Source organism: Pleurodeles waltl, chromosome 1_1 (assembly GCF_031143425.1).
Source record: "Pleurodeles waltl isolate 20211129_DDA chromosome 1_1, aPleWal1.hap1.20221129, whole genome shotgun sequence".
NCBI classification, from domain to species: domain Eukaryota; kingdom Metazoa; phylum Chordata; class Amphibia; order Caudata; family Salamandridae; genus Pleurodeles; species Pleurodeles waltl.
In genome coordinates, this window is record NC_090436.1 from 966,265,154 (window position 1) to 966,283,622 (window position 18,469).

Here is an 18,469-nt window from a genome sequence, read left to right on the forward strand (position 1 = left end):
ATGCGGGGAGCAGAGGAGGTGATGCAGCGACGTCGACCCTTCAGATGTAGACAATGTATCAGCTACAAGCCGCACAAAGTCAGAGATGCGGAGGAAGCTGGAGATGATGCGCCGTGCTGTCTGCGTGCAGTGTCCACAATCCTTGTGGCAACAGCAATGAATCGAGGGAGATGCACTGGTTTCTTTCAGCGCAAAGGTGGTGATGTGCAGGTTCTGGTACATGCAGCATTTTATACCCCCTTCCAAGGGCCCAGAACTGGATTAGCACCATTTGGCAAGGCAACACTTGCAGCAAGCAAAGTCCAGGTGCTGTTGTAGGTTGATGAGAAATTTGTGATGTCCCTAAGACTTAGAACAGGGAGCAAGCCAGCATGCCCTTGTAGTCACTCTGGGTTCAAGTGAGATGGGTCACGTAGGGTAGCAGGCAGCAGGGCAGCACAACAGAAAAGCAGTTCTTCCACAGCAGCAGTCCAGAGAGGCACTCCTTGTAGCAGCACAGCAGTCCATCCTCCTGACAGAGTTCTTCAAAGGTCCAGTAGTGTACTGAGTTGGTAGGGTCAGAGGTCAAGTACTTATACCCAGTTGCACCTTTGAAGTGGGGGGTGACTTCAAAGAAGGGTCTTTAAAGTGCACAGAGATCTTTTCTTTCTGCCCTGGCTTCAGACTTACTACAGGGGGTATGCATCCCTTTGTGTGGGGATAGGACACAGCCTTTTCAGATGTAAGTGTGAAGATGTGCCCAGCTCCTCTCTCCCATCCTGCCCAGAATGGCACATCAGAGTGTTGAAGGTCCATCAGTCACACCTAAGCTCCCTCAGTGTGTGGCTGTCTAGTGGTCATATACAAAGTCCAGCTGTCACCCCTCCCAACATGTATTGGAGACAGGCTGCTTGTGCACAGGATAAGAGAAGGAAATGCCAACTTTCCAAAAGTGACATTTTCAAATTTGTAACCATAAATCTGACTTTACAATTAAAGAGGTTTCATCATTACAAGGCCATAGGCACTAAGCGTGACAGATCTACCTTTTATCTAGGAATTATAGCTCTTTAGTTGTAATAAGGAATCCCCAATGTTACCATATAAAAAGGGTAGGCCTACCTTTAGTTACGTAGCACCCTGCTTTTTTGGGCTACCTAGGGCCTATCCTAGGGCTGACTTATATGTAACAAAAGGGGAGTTAAGTGCTTGGCGAGACGTTCTAAATGCCAAGTTGACATGGTATTGCAAATTGCACTGAAGGGCTCTGCAGGGGCATGTCTGAGACATGTTGAAGGGCTACTTGAGTGGGTGGCACCAACAGTGCTGCAGTCCCACTAGAAGCACTTAATTTACAGGCCCTGGGTATGTGTAGTGCAATTTACTAGGGACTCATAAGTAAATTAGGTATGCTAATTGTGGTGTACTAATCAAACCATGTTTAGGGGAGACAGCACATGCACTTTAGCACAGGTCAACAGCGGTAAGGTGCTCAAAGTCCTAAGGCCAACAAAAAGAAACCAACAAAATAAGAAGCAAAGAGACTGAAAAATTTGAGGAAAACCACCCTAAGGCTGTCAAGTTTTACAACAAGTAAGAATAAGAAAAAGTCAATGCTGAAAGGTTTTGTAATTCAAACAACTGAGGGACAGATTTATGAAGAAGTAATGCAATGCAGCAAGGCAACTTACTACGCTGTGTCACATGGAGAGGGCAGGAATGCCCCATATCCCCTAAGGTATGGCACATTCCTGCAAGGACAGCCAGACTCATAATGAGTGCCTTGGTCTTGTAGAATTCTCATAGGATTGAAACAAATTACCGGGGCAGAAGGTCTTTAGGAGTCATTAATTTATTTCTAATATGAAGTATAGCAAATTATATGGTAGGGTGCATTTAGAGTGGTAAACCTTGATAGTAGAGCGTGGGGAGATCTCAAACAGAACTGATTATTTTTGGCTGTTTGGGTCTGGATGACTAACTGGTTCAGGGATGCCAACTGTAGGTCTTCTTTCTTGGTTAGGTTTATTGAGGCCCTCCCATGCAGGGCACTGTTGGCAATGCATAGGAACTTTAAACTACATATCACTATTTTCATGATAGCCAGTGTAGTGTCCTGGAGTGATGTGGTCTGAAATTCGACGCAAACTTAACTCCATATTTATACTTTGATGCTAGACCCGTCTTGCGCCAAAGTTATAGAGTTTGAGTCATTTTGTGTACGTGAAAACCTACCATGTGCTAATGACATGCAAAATAGGCGTTCCAGTGCAAAAAATGACTCTAAGGCATGTGCGCCTTATTTATCCTCCAGCGTCAAAATGACGCACAGGAGGAGGCGGGCCTTAAAACATGGCGCCCAGCTGGATTTGCGCCGTTTTTTAACGGCTGGATCAGGGCAGGTGTTAAGGCACCTGTGGGCTCATTTCCATGGTCAGGGACCATGGAAGCAGTCCACAGGTGCTCTTCCCTGCACCCAGGGACACCCGCTGCCACCCTCAACCACCCTTGGAGGATACCCATGGATGGATCAATACCCATTGATTGATTTGCGTCAAAAAGTAAAATACGGGCCTAAATCTCCAGAAACTTTCTGGTGGGAAACAACAGGCAAACGATTTGAGAATATCCACAAACATGCAAGTTTGTGGATGTTACTTTTTTGCTGATATCCCTACCAGGAACACCCATACTGGTCGTTGTAAGCAGTGGTGCTGGAAGAATTTCCAGACTGGGGGTGCTGCCCTAAATGTTATATCACCAAAGTCATAGGACTTGTGCAAAATCCAAGTAACATACAATAAAACAGGTGCAGCAAATGTGCAATGCCCATTCAGCAGGAGAATGGTAAGGCTGTATTATGTAGCTGGTGGTCCATTTGAAGCACTGGTGAGGTAGGGCACTGTCACTTAAAGACCCTACATTTTCCATTGAAATGACCACTAAATTTGCATAGACATGCGGTTTTACTGGAAAAAATATATAGTTCAAAAATAATAATACATGGAAATCAAATTTCCGTGAATATTTATCATTTGATCATCACCAAGTAAAGTGATTTGTTTTGATCATACTAAAGTTTTTGTTTCCATCACAATTCAGAAGTACAAAAAAGTGCTTGATTTCTGCTTTCCTAATTCCTGATATAATTTGAAATTTGTATAGTTTATTTTCGGATATTTAAATGTGTGTTAGAAATAAAATGTCTTCCTGCAGTCTTTCCATTGGTTTCCTGTACCCCCAGCAGGATTGCCACCAAGTTTACTTTTACAAAATCCTCCCACTTTGCAGTCAGAGAAATAGAAGTGCACTTCAGTTTCTAAATAAGTAGCAATTTCTCAAAAGTCATGACCTGACATTTGACCTTTGTCTTTAAACACGCAGCAAATATAACAAGATAAACACAAAATGCAGAGGCATCTTTAATGTTTATTCACCTTCTGAACTACAGCATGAGTATATAGGGGGTTCTGCAGCACTCCCAACACCCCTAATTCCAAAGCATATGCCCGTAAACAGATTGCTTTGACTTACAAAATTTAGCATACTTCTACAGCTGTAAGGAAAACAAGCTTAATTTTGGTGGCAAAATCAAATCATTCCTGATTCCATGAACAAGGAACACAATTTTGCCTTTATAACTGCTGCTAATTGTACTGCTCAGTTACATATCGGTGTGCAAATAGGTTTGTAAATCATACCAGTTTTATGCATTTTGTTAAAAAAAAATTAACTGTACTGCAGAAGGGCTTTTGAAGAGATTATTTTTTGTAGGAAATTTAGTAAATTGCGAGATAGTAGGCCACTACAGTTATATAATAACAGCCTTACTCCGATAGAGCATACGGTGAACCAGATACAGTTTTGACACCAATTCCTTTGCATTCTACTTATGTTACAAGATGAGCAGGAAAAAAACTCACTCCTGAGCTCTGCATATGCATTCCAGGTTCTACAATTAATGCACTGTTTTGCCGAGTGTGCGGAAGAGCCTCTTCATGTTATTCCCTTTTGATTACCTCAAAAGAAACAATAAAAACGAACCAATATTGTGAGAGCCCAAGTAGTTCAGAATATTAACTTTTTATTTACATGTTGTGAAGAAAGTTGTGGTTTAATTAAAAATAAATCACTAAATAAAAGTAAGACATGCTCTTCCATAAAAAAAGGTAATGCAGCAGCCATGGGACAGCATTAATACATCGTACCAAATTAAAACAAAAGGAATGAAAAAGCAAAAGCCGGCCGTTTTTCCCCAGGTAAGGGGTGCTAAAGAAGGCAACATACTATTTTGGGTAAAGCACTGCAAATCTGTGCACCATTTATGCATATTAGATTACAAATATAGCAAGCACAATTCAAGAATGGCAGCTGGGTGTTCACAGATGACACCGTTTACATGCAGGTGTCCTGAGTTCAGGTCTTGCACACAGGCAAAGATGGGAGGCATTGCAGTTTGCATTGCATTATGCATGTCTAGCACAGTGGGGCATATTTAGGCCGGAGTGTCATGCTCCGGTGGCGCAAACTACAAAATCATATTGTGCACAAAACAATCCTGAATGCAACACATGGTGCAAGGGTGACTTTGTTGGTGGTAGGCTGCTGAAATGGCATGAGTGCAGGGGGAAAGAATAAGTATGCACTGTATTGCATAAATACAGTGCATTGCTGCCCTTTCACTTCAGCATAGGGCTTAGAGCAACGCAGCAAGGTGACTTGCTGCACTGCCCTATGCCAAATCCCCATAAATGAGGGCCTTAATGTGAATTGTCATGAAGGTTGTCTGCAATGTGTGAAATATGCTGGAGTATATTTAGAGGAACTGTAGTACGCATAGAAGTGAATGGCATGCACACATTTCCAGGCACTCTGGGCAAATTTTGTAAATCCACTTAAAGATAAAATTCTAAACAGTGCATACATGAAAATATACTATGTATACATTTCTGACTTTTGCGAAAATGGCTTATTTTGAGAAATGACCAATAACCTTTTTACTGTTTCTAAACTAAAGAAGTCGACAGATCTAGTCTAAAATACACCTACATTGAGAAGATTACAGAATTGACACATATTGATCTCTTTTTGCAGTGCTTGAAAAAACAAGATATATTGCTCCAGCTGTGATGGTCCCCATCCTCCTTGTGGGAGCTGTTTCATTTATAGTATGGAAGATGTGTCAAAGTGATCCCCCAGGTGATGTATGGTCTTTAGTGCTCGTCTTCGGCCAAGACAAAAATTGCAAAATAAGCTCAAATAATATGCCCACTAAGTGATCCCAAAAGGCCACAAGTGTCATTTTTGATGTTGTAAAAATGTTGCTGGCATTTTTAATTTTTAGACACGCACATCAAATAATGTCAAGATTTTGGATATGAATTGTTTCATTATAAATAATTCAATTAGTGAATTTACTATGAAAGGGGTATAATAGTAGACATTACAAAACTGCAGCGTGCCAATATGTATTACAACACTTTTCTTAAAGGGCACACTATTACAGAACAGTTTTCTCTGTACTCTGTACTCTACTGACTGAGAAAACCTTACACCTGGATAAACTGAACTAATCTGTGTTGAATATCTGGGACTGTTAACCAAGAATACTGCATGAACATTTAAAAACTAGAAGAGTAAGTAAATAAAAAAAAACAAATGCAGAGATGCCTCATTTTTTTTCTTAATGGAAACCGCAGAATTTTTCTTGAAAAATAACTCACATGTGGGTACATTCCTACAAGCAGACTAAGAGAACTTTGCTTCCTGGTAAGGCACTGTCTTGAAGGCTTCAAATATTTTTTTGAATGACGATTTGGAACGTAATAATAACTTGGGATAGGAATACAATAATATTATGGGATGAGATGGTCAATTATCTTCAGTTAAAAGACAGATGACCTGATTTAGGCGGTCATTCCGACCCTGGCGATCATGGACCAACAGGGCCGGGGACCGCGGGAGCACCACCAACAGGCTGGCGGTGCTCCCAAGGGCATTCTGACCGCGGCGGTACAGCCGCGGTCAGAAACGGAAAACCGGCGGTGTACCGCCGGTTTCCCGCTGCCCTGGGGAATCCGCCATGGGGATTCCGACCCCCATACCGCCATCCTGTTCCTGGCGGTTTCGGCCGCCAGGAACAGGATGGCGATATGGGGTGTCGTGGGGCCCCTGGGGGCCCCTGCAGTGCCCATGCCAATGGCATGGGCACTGCAGGGGCCCCCGTAACAGGGCCCCACCAAGATTTTCAGTGTCTGCCATGCAGACACTGAAAATCGCGACGGGTGCAACTGCACCCGTCGCACCCCTTCCACTCCGCCGGCTCCATTCGGAGCCGGCATCCTTGTGGAAGGGTGTTTCCCGCTGGGCTGGCGGCGGCCTCCTGGCGGTCGCCCGCCAGCCCAGCGGGAAACCCAGAATACCCGCGGCGGTCTTGTGACCGCGCAGAGGTATTCTGGTGGCTCCCGCCGGCCCCGCGGATACCACGGCCGGCGGGAGTCAGAATGACCCCCTTAGTGTTTACCTTATTGTAAGTACATTATATCCTGTAACACTCGTAGTGTTTGTGGTGGAAAAACCCATTCACAAAATTATACATCGGGCCCAAGGTTCTACAGAACAAGCATTGACACAGATTATTATTATATACATGACGACTCTTGTTTTTATGCAAATGTTCACATAAAATGGACTGATGTAGGGCTTTTCTTAAAACAAAACAGAAGCCCCAAAAGCTGATGCATTGGATAGAAAGCATTATCACTTTTATATTGTCACTGATTGATAATTATCTTACAATTTAATGTGTTTGTTAAACCTTACCTCTCCTTTATGTTTCACATTTTCAATTAGCCCCTTTTTATGCTCCAAAAGGCAACAAATGCTGCTGCATTTTTATGAAGATCCTTTTAATCACACAATGTGATTTGGATGCTTGATTTTATTTATCTAATAGCCATGTCATTTTGGAGAAAAGATCACTGAATGTTTCTTCATTTTTATATTCGTTTCAATTTAATTGCTGCTTTATAAACAGTAGGAAACTTTTTTTTCACCTTTTCTCCTTCTTTTAAATTCTATTTTACTTTGTTTTAACTTGTTTCTTTATTGTTGTATCTGTTCCTCTTCTTTATGCTTTCATAGTATTTTTTCTTTTTTCTACATCTCAATATTTCTTCTCTTTTTACTTCATCACTTCTCCCATTTATCTTTATACTCAAAGCCGTGGTTTCACTGTTTGGTTGTAACAGAATGCAATAGTTTATACATTGTATTCAATAGTAATATGTTCCAGTTGCAGAGCATTGTTATGTTATGTTAAAAAGAACTGTCAATCAATTGTTGCCATAAAGTGGCATTGTCATCCGGAGGCTAAGAAGACACACTTGAGTGAAAATTGCATTTTCATCACATAGTCCTATTTCTTGGACTTAATTAAATCTAGTTGCCATATATTCATCAAAATATTTTCTTTTTAGTGTTTGTTAAGTTTTTTTAGAGCTGGCTGTTCACAGTGTTATATGCTGATTTTCAAAATATTTAAAGCTAACTAAACATTATTTTGTCCTCACAGGCAGTGACCAAAATGAAAATCCCAAGTAAGTAATGAAGTGGGAAGTAGAAACATAACTGTAGAGTCACTTTTGTCAAAAATATTGTCTTTACAAAATGTGAATAAAATACATTTTTCATTTCAAAATCAAAGCTTTGTATGCAACAGAGAGCAATTTAGAACATTACATTTTGGAATTATCCACCTATGTTAAATATTTAACTTCCAAGTAGAATATGTTAGGCATGTGGGATAATATGTAATATTTGAATTAAATGTAACAGTTCTCTATAGTGAGGGATTTACCGAAGATTATTAATTAAATATCTGAGTATTTCATGAATGAGTTTCTAGGTTGTGTACATACATTGATAAACCCTAATATCTGAGTGCACTGAACTGCCTAAAAGAATATCTTCCACCTACATGTCTTTGTGTAGCAGTAAGTGAATAATGGAGATGTATTTCGAAGTAATACACAATATTTAACTTTAATTCATTTAAAACATGTGATTGTATAGATACAAGATATGGATTTGTTAACATAATATTATCACTGAAACAACCAGCTATGGAGAAGTTAAGGTTGATGGGTGTCATTACTGGCTGCATTGGCCTGGCCTTATGGGCTGAGTGGCCCCGTTTCACACCTTTATGATATAAAGAGTGGCTCTCAGACTGAGCAAAGGTCAGCCTGACAAACACTCTATATCTTCAGGTCAGGCAATTAGGATCTAGAAATGTGCAAAATGTGCAGGTCCCTGGCTGCCTTAGCTGATCATTGCTGGGCTGAGGATGTCACAGCTCCTGTGGGTGTGACCTCCTCAGAAATGGTCCTCAAGGTCCTCCCCCTTGTAATGAGGTAGCACTCCAGTGATAACCTCGTACCTGGGCACTTCAGTTTTAAACCACTTACACCTCTTACAGAGTAGGTGGGGTGAGCAGTTTCTCTGACCCCCCATCCTAATCTGTGACAATGTAGGGACTGCTGCTTACCCTCAACCAATAAGGGTAGGCAGCAGTCTGTACCCTCCTGGCACCTGCGAGGCTTCCATCCCTGAGAACTACAGAAGGTAATTGTTGTTTTTTATTCACAGTTTGTGCATGCATGCATGTATGTATGAATGTATGTGTATTGTGAATGAGTGTTGTGATTGGGTGTCTATGTTGGTGTCCGCATGTGAGTGCATGCCTCTCCACCCCCTCTCAGCTGCAGTTACCAGCCACCTCAGATTACTAGCTAGAAACAATGAGACCTTCACCTTTACTCCCATCTTTGCTATCATGTGTGGCATATGGAATTAAAATGTGAATGAAACAAAGGAGCCAAATAAAAATTTGTCGGTGGGCCTGTCCTCCACCAGGGCAATGGAGTAAATTACTCCACCACCCTGGGATTTGTGCATACAGCCAAATTTAGCAAGGTCTGCTGGCCCAGTGGACATTTCTAGCATTAGCAGCGGTTAGTGCAATACAATTTTCCTGATACAGCTCCTTCAACCTGACGGACTCATATGGGAATATTATCAAGTTTTTTAATTTTCAAAAAGAAAATCCAAAAGCACGATTTTCTTTTTGAAAATAAAAAAGAAATAAAAAAACAATGCTGTGCTCGCCATGGGAGTTTTCTCCTGTGGTGGGCGTGGTGGGGGGGTAATTGAACACTTTTTTCTTGGAAGTGATGAGCATTATAAAATGGCTATATGTCCGTCCATCTAAATTAGGTGGGCAGACATATAGTCAAACATCCAACGGAGAAGTGTGACCACCACAGAGGTAAGAATCTGTATAATTCTTGCACAAAGTTAATAGAGTTCTCCCTAAATTTATATTGGGACAGTGATGTGATGTTGTTTCTTTGCATTGGTACATACTTGTATTTTGGGAAAATGTCTGATACTGGTTACATCATTCTTAGGTTTGTTATTATGCTCATACATACAAGCCTATTTATTGTTGCTGCCATCACAAAAAAAAATCATTATTTTTCAGCAACAATATGTTTTGAGAGTACAACACTATTTATAAATCATTTTTAACAATATACATGTTTTAATCTTTTATCATTTTTAAATTAGCAATTCCATTTTTTAACCTACTACATATGTTTTCAAATCTTTTCAAAGAGTTCAGACTGGACTGGTACATAACCTAATTTTTTAGCATACAGTTGCAGCTTTTTAAAATTCATATACAACATTTCAAACTTTATTTCTAGCAAACCAAAAATACTCTTACCCTATTTTTTGTTCAAAGTCCATAAACACTCTTTTTTTCATAAGCAGAATGTTTGTACAGTGAGCTGCTATGTGGAAAAACATGCAAAATATCCTTATTCGGGATGGTTTGTGTTCCCAAAAATGGGTATTTTTCACTAAGCACTGGTTCTTGTTATAACATAGCTCCTCCCATTTCAAAGTTTTAAATTGTGTCCTTTGACGTTAAAAAACTTGTCCAAATGGACCTGCTCATACAAATGCGCATTTGTCATTTTTAACTAAAACTTTGTTGTAATATTCTGTCTGGAACTACTATATAACCATCATTTGATACGTATATGTGGTCTTATCTCCACACTCTTTACCACAAAGGACCTTACTATGTCTCTCTCAGTTACCTACTTGGCAAATGTATCAGAAGAGCCCTTTTCCTTTTTTTATTGACTTATCAGTGGGATATCGATTTTTATCCGTCCAGTTGAAGGCACCTAACAAATGCTGCTACAAGTTAGTCTTGTTTCAGCCACATGAAACCCACATATGTATGAGTAATAATTTAGAATAAATAAGGTAAAAGATAAATATTTACAGTATGTGTCATAGATTAATGACGTATAATGTACCAGTTTTAAAAAATGCAAACTTCTGTGGGGTGGATTTGTTTAAGTAATTAGCCTGACATATCTTCAAGTGACAGTGAGGTGTTTTCTATCCTTGATATCCAAAGGTGACTATCAATACATGTTTTATTAGTTTTTATGAGGTGCTTTGTTGGATGTTAGCTATGATGACTACAATTAACTGCTCTATTAACTATTTGCAAAAAAACAGGTATGTCTCCAAAACAGGCAGCGTTCAACTTCTTTCTGTCAGGACAACCACTCCCCAAGCTGGTAAGCTTTTTATAATGATGATAAAATTAACATAGTCCAAACAACATAAGCATCTCAACTGTTACAAATAAATATGTCTCTTTATAAAAATGCAAGCAGGATAAAATGAAAGTAAAAATGACTGTTGTGTTATATGAACCTCACCACATACTATGCTCACTCACTGTGACGGTTTAACCTCATTGCATGTGATTCTCTAACTTAATTTGCTGTTCTATTCTCTCTCAGTCATGTTGGAATGACACCAGTCCAATGTTCTCATTCGGACATTGCATTCTTTCAGTAAAGATACTGTGCTAGAAGGTGTTAAAGCCTGTCAGCCAAAAATGTCAGTATAGTAGTTGCAATGGATAGTGTAAAATGGCAAACTAAATGACAGGAGTAGTCCAGTCTTAGACTGAGAGTCTAAAAGGAACTGAAGTTTGCGAATGACAGAGATCTGGGGAAGTCCATTGAGTAGGAGTTAGCTTATTAAATTGGATGAGTGGAATTAAGGGTGGTATCTTTGAATGGTCTGTGTTGAGTAGGTTATTGATGATATTAGCCAGTTGGCCAGTGAAGACGTTGCCACAATCTTCTGATATTTATTTTTAAAGCTATATGTAGTTTTTGACAGAAGAGCACATTTGTTTTTTGTATTTATTTGGAATTTATGTTACTTTTGATATCAATAGCTTTGTTTTTTTAACAATAAGTGATTGAGTATACATATAATTGTAATAATCTACAAACTGACATTCCATGCAAGTAATAAAGGTTTGATTGGTTTATTGCTCATTACTCTTGATCATGCATTTGGCAAAGCAAAAAATACAAAGTAAGAACAAACCCCTAACCTGAGAATTAAAGTAGAGACAAAACTCCAAAATCATAAGCTACCTTATTTAATGTTACTTTTGTTTCAGCTCTTTCTTCTTAAAAACCTTTATAAATGCAAAAGACCACTAAGCTCAATTTTATATGTAAAATGCAGCAAGAGATGAGTGCAACTCAAGTCACTTTCTTGAAAGTTAATGCTGATGGTTTTGTATTCTAGTCGTTGGAAATGTGGTTAACTTGTTTCAGAGTGGATCACTACTCCTAAGCCTCTGTGAAATATATATGTTATTCCAATTTGTCTTATAAAACCAATAATTCATCATACCTGCTGAAGTTGGACTTTACAGTCGACAAGAAGCATATTTTCATTTTTATTTTATTTAATGAATTTGCACCGTGGATATTCTTGTTTTATTTCTATTGGAAATGAGTCAGATTGGGTATCTTCAGGGTTGCAAACATAATGTAGGCTCCAAGGGCTGTATGGCACTAAGGGGGTCATTCTGACCCTGGCGGTCATGGACCGCCAGGGCCAACGACCGCGGAAGCACCGCCAACAGGCTGGCGGTGCTTCCGGGGGCATTCTGACCGCGGCGGTAAAGCCGCGGTCAGAAAAGGGAAGCCGGCGGTTTTCCGCCGGCTTCCCGCTGCCCCAGGGAATCCTCCACGGCGGCGCTGCAAGCAGCGCCGCCATGGGGATTCCGACCCCCTTCCCGCCAGCCTGGTTCTGGCGGTTTTCACTGCCAGAACCTGGCTGGCGGGAACGGGTATCGTGCAGTGCCCATGCCACTGGCATGGGCAGTGCAGGGGCCCCCTAACAGGGCCCCACATAGATTTTCAGTGTCTGCGTGGCAGACACTGAAAATCGCGACAGGTGCAACTGCACCCGTCGCACCCCTTCCACTCCGCCGGCTCCATTCGGAGCCGGCATCCTCGTGGAAGGGGGTTTCCCGCTTTCTTCTGGCGGTCGCCCGCCAGCCCAGCGAGAAACTCAGAATGACCGCCGCGGTCTTTTGACCGCGGTACGGTCTTTTGACCGCGGTACGGTCTTCTGGCGGTTCCCGCCAGGCCGGCGTCATCCGCCGCCGGCGGGGGTCAGAATGACCCCCTAAATGCCCTGAGAATGCAATAGGCATTTGCACCTGATGTCTGCACCTATGGCATTTTTTGTATTACAGATGGGACTGGAGGCACTTGTTGGGCCTCTTCTGTAATAAAGACTGCACGGGCACTAAAAACATACCTGGTCAAAAGTCTTGTATGGTGGTTTTTAGGAACAGTTGTTTTGTTTCTGAGTACAATCATATGATTCCAGCAAATTATTAAACATGTTACCAGTATTTGAAGACTTATATTAAGTGTGATCCATACTGATAGTTTGTCTGAATAGTTTAGACTTTGCTACCATTTAATGAGTACGGCTATTACCAATGATGGATTTGCTTACAGCACAGTGATTAAGATACTTGTCACATTTAATGACAACTGTCCTTATGCATACATTTGCCAGGAAAGGCCTTGACCATGATCAAATCATTTATAGAGACTAAAACAGTAAACGTGTTCAAGGGCTTATCATTCATGGTCAATACAGCCAATATGGATCCTATGAAAACAATGTTATCAACAAATTCTAAATATAAGTCAAAGGTGCCACTATTGGCTCTTCAGAAATACCTTTGTAGCCTGTTGATTGCCATTGCGTGCCTGAGATGCTAATTAAAACATGCAGCATAGAGATCTTGATTCACTGGAAACACTTGTAAGCAAGAGAATGCAGCAAAGACACTCCTTCAATTTGTAAAACTATCTTTGGCTCACACACAAAGAAAATCAAACACAATTTATGCTATAACTAGCATGTCTTTTAGTAAGAGAATCTGTAATTTTAGAATTGTATGTTTGCCTTTACATAATTTTTGGGAAATGGCTTATTGGTAAGGGCAGGTAGGTACCTACACTTAGCAATAGGCCGCTAACCTCCACTTAGGTCCAGTTAGGTCTCAGTAAATTAAACCCAGCTCAACCCTTGGTAGCTTGGCAACGAGCGACAAGGCTTAACTTAGGAGACAAAGCATAAAGCATTCAAATATCACAAAACAGTAATCAAATACAACACAGGAAACAGTTTAAAAATCCAAAATTGATTTATAAAAATAGGAAATATTTTCAGCTTTAAAATGACACAGAACCAAATAAAATCCAATAAGGGGAACCGGAGATATGAAATTTTTAAAGAATTATTGCTTTCTAGCGCATAGAAACAAAAAGCACCAATCTGGTCATTTGGTCGCATTTCAAGCGGGGAAAAATCAAAGTTTAAAGCCGACCGCGATGGAGCCCGGCTCAGCTACAGCCCGCGGGAGGCCTCGGTCAAAAGTGTACCCTAGGACCTAGTTGTTTTCAGCTGGATGAACCTGCCAGTCCAATCTGACCTCTTCCTCGGATACGCGTCACGGGAGCCCTCGGTGGAGATTTTTGCCTTCGGACTTTTTTGAGGTGAAAATCCTTCGACCGGGGCAAACCTGAATCTTGATCCGACGTCCTTGGAGCCCTCCTCAGATACGCTGGCTGGGAGGTCCCGGTCAACTTCCTCTGTTCGGACTTAGGGTCTGATTACAACTTTGGAGGAGTGTGTTAATCTGTCCCAAATGTGACGGATATACCACCCACCGTATTATGAGTCCGTTATATCCTATGGAACTCGTAATACGGTGGGCAGGATATCCGTCACATTTGGGACGGATTAACACCCTCCTCCAAAGTTGCAATCAGGCCCTTAGTCTCTTTTTTGGAGATTTTCTTCACCTGGACAAACCTGCAAGTCAGGCCGGGTCGTGGATGTGGCAACCGGGCTAGAGTTGCCGCGGCGGGTCGGTCCCTCCATGGAGCTTTTTTTCAAAAGTTCTCCAAACTTCTGGATCTTCTTCCAGATGTTCTTTTAAGGTTCTTTTGAGGTCCACAGCTCACCCCAGGGTTCCAGAAGCTCCTAGATGTTCTTTGAGGGCGTGGACTACAACTCCCATAATGCACCTGGCACAAACTCCTTTTGGCCACTGGACAGTGGTCAGCTGGTTGGTTTCCTCAGGAGTTGGTGCAGGGGACTCTGGTTAGCAATTTGTCACCTGTAGCCAACAGGGAGTCCCTCCTTGAGCCAGTTGAAGTCAGGCAAAGTCCTTCTTGTGGTGAAGCCCAAGTGTGCATCTGATGCAGTCCCTTAGAGTGCAGTGTCCAGGTGCAGGTCAGGGGTCCAGCAGGGCAGTCCTTCTTCTTCTGTAGTTTTTCCTGGTAGGGATGGGGTAGGGAACTGAGGTGTAGGTGCAGGGCTGCCAGTTTTATCCTTGCTCCTGGGTGAAAAACAGGGTGGTCCTGGTTCTCCAATCAGGGGCAGGGTCCTTCCCCCTGTGATGACCACTTCCTGGGAAGTGTGGCAAAAATCAATCCCAGGGAGCAACATTCCTCAAAAATCCATCATGGCTGAAAGTGATTTTTGGAGGTTACATCTGGCTGAGCCCACCCACTGGTGTGGCTAAAAATCCTAAACACACCCCTCTCCTGCCCCCTCCTAATCTAATCAAGAGGGCACCTAATTGTCTGGGTTTGCAGGATGTGAGGGTGTTGCTGGGTTGCTCCAAATGGCCTTTTCTGCCTTTGAAGACCAGTTTGGCAGCCCTCCCCCTTCCTGCTTCCCCACCTGCTGAGGGAAGATCTCCTCCCCCAGGCACATCTCTTTGTTTTGAGCCAGGCCACTTCACACCTCATCAATGCAGCCTGGCCAGGCTGCCAGAGGCTAGCCAATCAGAGCAAAGCAGCAAAAACACTACAGGGCTGAAGTTGGCAACTTTTCAGGTAAAGTTTAAAACTCTTTACCTGAACAAGTTATATTAAATCCAACAACTAGAAGTTGTAGATTTATTGTAACAATTAATTTGATACCAAACTTCTTGTATCTGTTACTTAAGAGGATTTTTAAAATAAAAATAAATTCTTCCCATTCTAGCCTATGGAGGTCATTCACTACAATGAGGGAAAAACGAATTTGGCAGTTTTACCTCACCAGGGCTTATAAAACTATTTTTATAAGGTCCCTGCTTATAGTTACATGGCACCCAGCCCTAGGGGCACATAGGGCACACCTTAGGGGTGACTTATATGTAAAAATAAGGTAGTTTAAGACTTTGGAACTACTTCTAATTCCAAAGTCTGATTTGCATGTAACTTTAATTTACAAGCAGCCAGCAAGGCAGGCCTGCCTTTAAAATGACACTGGGCACCTCAGCAGCGCACCAATGGCTGCAATATCTATACTAGGGTCCCTAAACCTATATGCCCTCCCATATACTAGAGACCTATAGGTAGGTTGACTTAGCCAATTATAATTAGCCTAATTTGCATACTGATTTTACACAGAGCACAGGCCCTGGGACTGATTAGCAGTACCCAGGGCACCATTAGAGTAAGGACAACACCAGCAAAAAGTGGAACACAGGGGCAAAAAGTTAGGATGCCTCTGCAGTCAGCCCTTTTCTCTCACAATAATAATCACAACTTCATATGTGGTTTAACAGGGCATATCAAATGTCTGTCCTAGGTAACCCAATTACATATCCCTGGCTCATACTGTCTTTCAATGATCACTGTAAATGTGGTAGATATTTTGTGTGTACATTTTCTAAAACAAAAGGAAAACATAAAACACCACACAGTAGTTTACTCTGAGGCTCTATTTTCTAACTGCAGTTACCTCAATTTAGTCTGTGTAATTAAGTGGCAGTGTCCTGATAACGTTGTACTCAGCAGCAGTCTTGGAGCACGAGTGTGCACAAGGAATGGGCAAAGGCTGCCTCCTACACTCATTTCCCACTGCATGCGACTGAAGCCATGGGACAAGGGCACAAGATATTGCCTTGAGCCCAGAGCAGCAATTATTTATAACACTGATTTTCTTAAATGAAGTTATACAATATCCTATTTGCCAACTACCTGTACAAACAGCCCAAAGCGTACTTTACTGAATGTTCCTGGGATTACCAAGGGGCTGATTTAGAGTTTGGCAGATCAGAACGGCCTGCCAAAAGCTGTTTGTTTACCCGTCTGCTGCCACAGAGGTTCAGCTGTCTGATTTAAAGCACAGAAGTTTGACAGCCGAAACACTGTCAAACTGCCGTCCCCATCACTTTTTTCTTCCTCGGTTAATGGATGAACGTAGTATGCAAACACATAACTTGGCCTGACATAATTAGAGTTAGCTTTCTGTCAACATAATCATGGCAGTTGACCCCCCTCACCTGAAAAAAGTATAAATAGGCAATCTTTGTTCAAAGTAACTACTATAACAATTTGTACAAGATGGCCCTGTTACTACAATGCATGGGTCTCTGTCTGGTAATGCTTGATGAAGGACAGGTATGCTTTTTGTGTGCGTTTTATGTGCACAGTCTTTATTCCTTCGGCTAATATGTGCACCTTTTAAGTAATCTAAGTAAATGCAAGGTAGTCATCCATCAAGTCTGGCCACATTTTATATTACACACCTTTATCAAAAACTCACATATGTCATTTTTACATCCCCACACCTAAACTAAGTTTGTGAACTAATGTTGTTTTATAAATATCAATGTTTACAGTTACATATAAAGCATAAATGATTGAAAAATAGTGTTCCTTATACTTTTAAAAATATATATGTTTATTTAATATTATTTAAAATGATATGTATTAATCCCTTGTTATATTGTAAAATATAAATTAGTTATTAAATAAATATAAATTATAAAAATATAAATTATGTATTAATCCCTTGTTAGCAGGATACAGAGAAGAGACCCGTAACTTCAAATACATTTAAACACCTTCAAAACAAGAAAAAAGTGAAAACACTAAACATGACATTTTTTAAACTTAAAAATGTATTTTTATAAATATTTTTAAATGCCATAAAAACTGTCCTAAATCTTAGAAGGTGAACGGTATTTTTTTCCAAAAATAGAATTTAAAAAGTTCCAGCATGCACAGAGCTTCAATGCTAGTCTATGGAAGCATTAGACTGGGGTCTAGGCACCATTTCAGGACGAGCGTAGTGGAGCCTAGATTGGATATAGTAAGCAGATTCATGCCAGTCAAATAGTTTACCTTCAAACTTTGTCATTTTTATGGAGCTCAAAATACTTCACCAGAACAAATCTGAAAATGTATCCAATAAAGTAGCATCAAAGTTGTAAATGTTTGTCAGGATATCGCACTGAGGGATTCAGGGTCTTAGAAGTCAAAACATTTTCTAAGTCCCACCTTTTCAGGGGCCTTTGAGCAGGTTCTTAGGGTGCCTTCTAATGCTCCCAAGACCCCAGGCCAACACTTATGGGCCAAGAATCACCACAGCAGAGATCACCTTCAAGGTCCAATCCAGGTCTAATTGGAACTGGTCAAGTGGTCCCTTCAAGGAAATGTAATTTATATAATTTTAGGTCCCTTTAGCCACAGACGATGTCATGCAACTGATCCTGGAGTCACCTCTTTATCCTGGGTACAAGACGGAAGAGGTCCAGTCTTTCAGGGCAACTTTCAGGTCACAGACAGCAAGTACAGTACTCTTCTGAACCTCTACAGGCCAACACCTATTGGCCAAGAATCACCCATCAGAGATCACCTTCAAGGTCCAATCCTGGTCTAATTGGAACTGGTCACGTGGTCCCTTCAGGAAAATTGCATTTATATACTTTTATGTCCCTGTAGCCACAAAGGAGGTCATGCAACTGATCCTGGTGACACCTCTTTATCCTGGGTACAAGAGGGAAGAGGTCTAGTCTTTCAGGGCAACTCTCAGGTCACAGACTGTAAATACAGTCCTCTTCTGATCTTCTACAGGTACGCAAAGTGTTGTCAGCAGGGTGCCATGGAGTGGCCCATTTATGGTTTACACTAGCCAGTGGGTGGAGGTCACTTGTGGTCTCTCCCTGAACACTGCAGAAAAAGTTCCTGTGGCCAACTTGCTACACTTTTATAGCACG

The 18,469-nt window shown here is 41.2% G+C and overlaps 1 protein-coding gene across 3 annotated transcripts in view; it reads left to right on the forward strand.

The window, feature by feature from the left end:
* The window catches only part of EMCN (endomucin), a 678,554-nt gene that overhangs the window by 573,149 nt on the left and 86,936 nt on the right, over positions 1–18,469 (forward strand). For all 3 annotated transcript variants that reach the window (XM_069230226.1, XM_069230227.1, XM_069230228.1), the window contains 3 exons: positions 5,074–5,178; positions 7,553–7,577; positions 10,582–10,643. In XM_069230226.1, the coding sequence (XP_069086327.1) occupies positions 5,074–5,178; positions 7,553–7,577; positions 10,582–10,643 (192 nt within the window). The remainder of the gene's footprint in view (positions 1–5,073; positions 5,179–7,552; positions 7,578–10,581; positions 10,644–18,469) is intronic.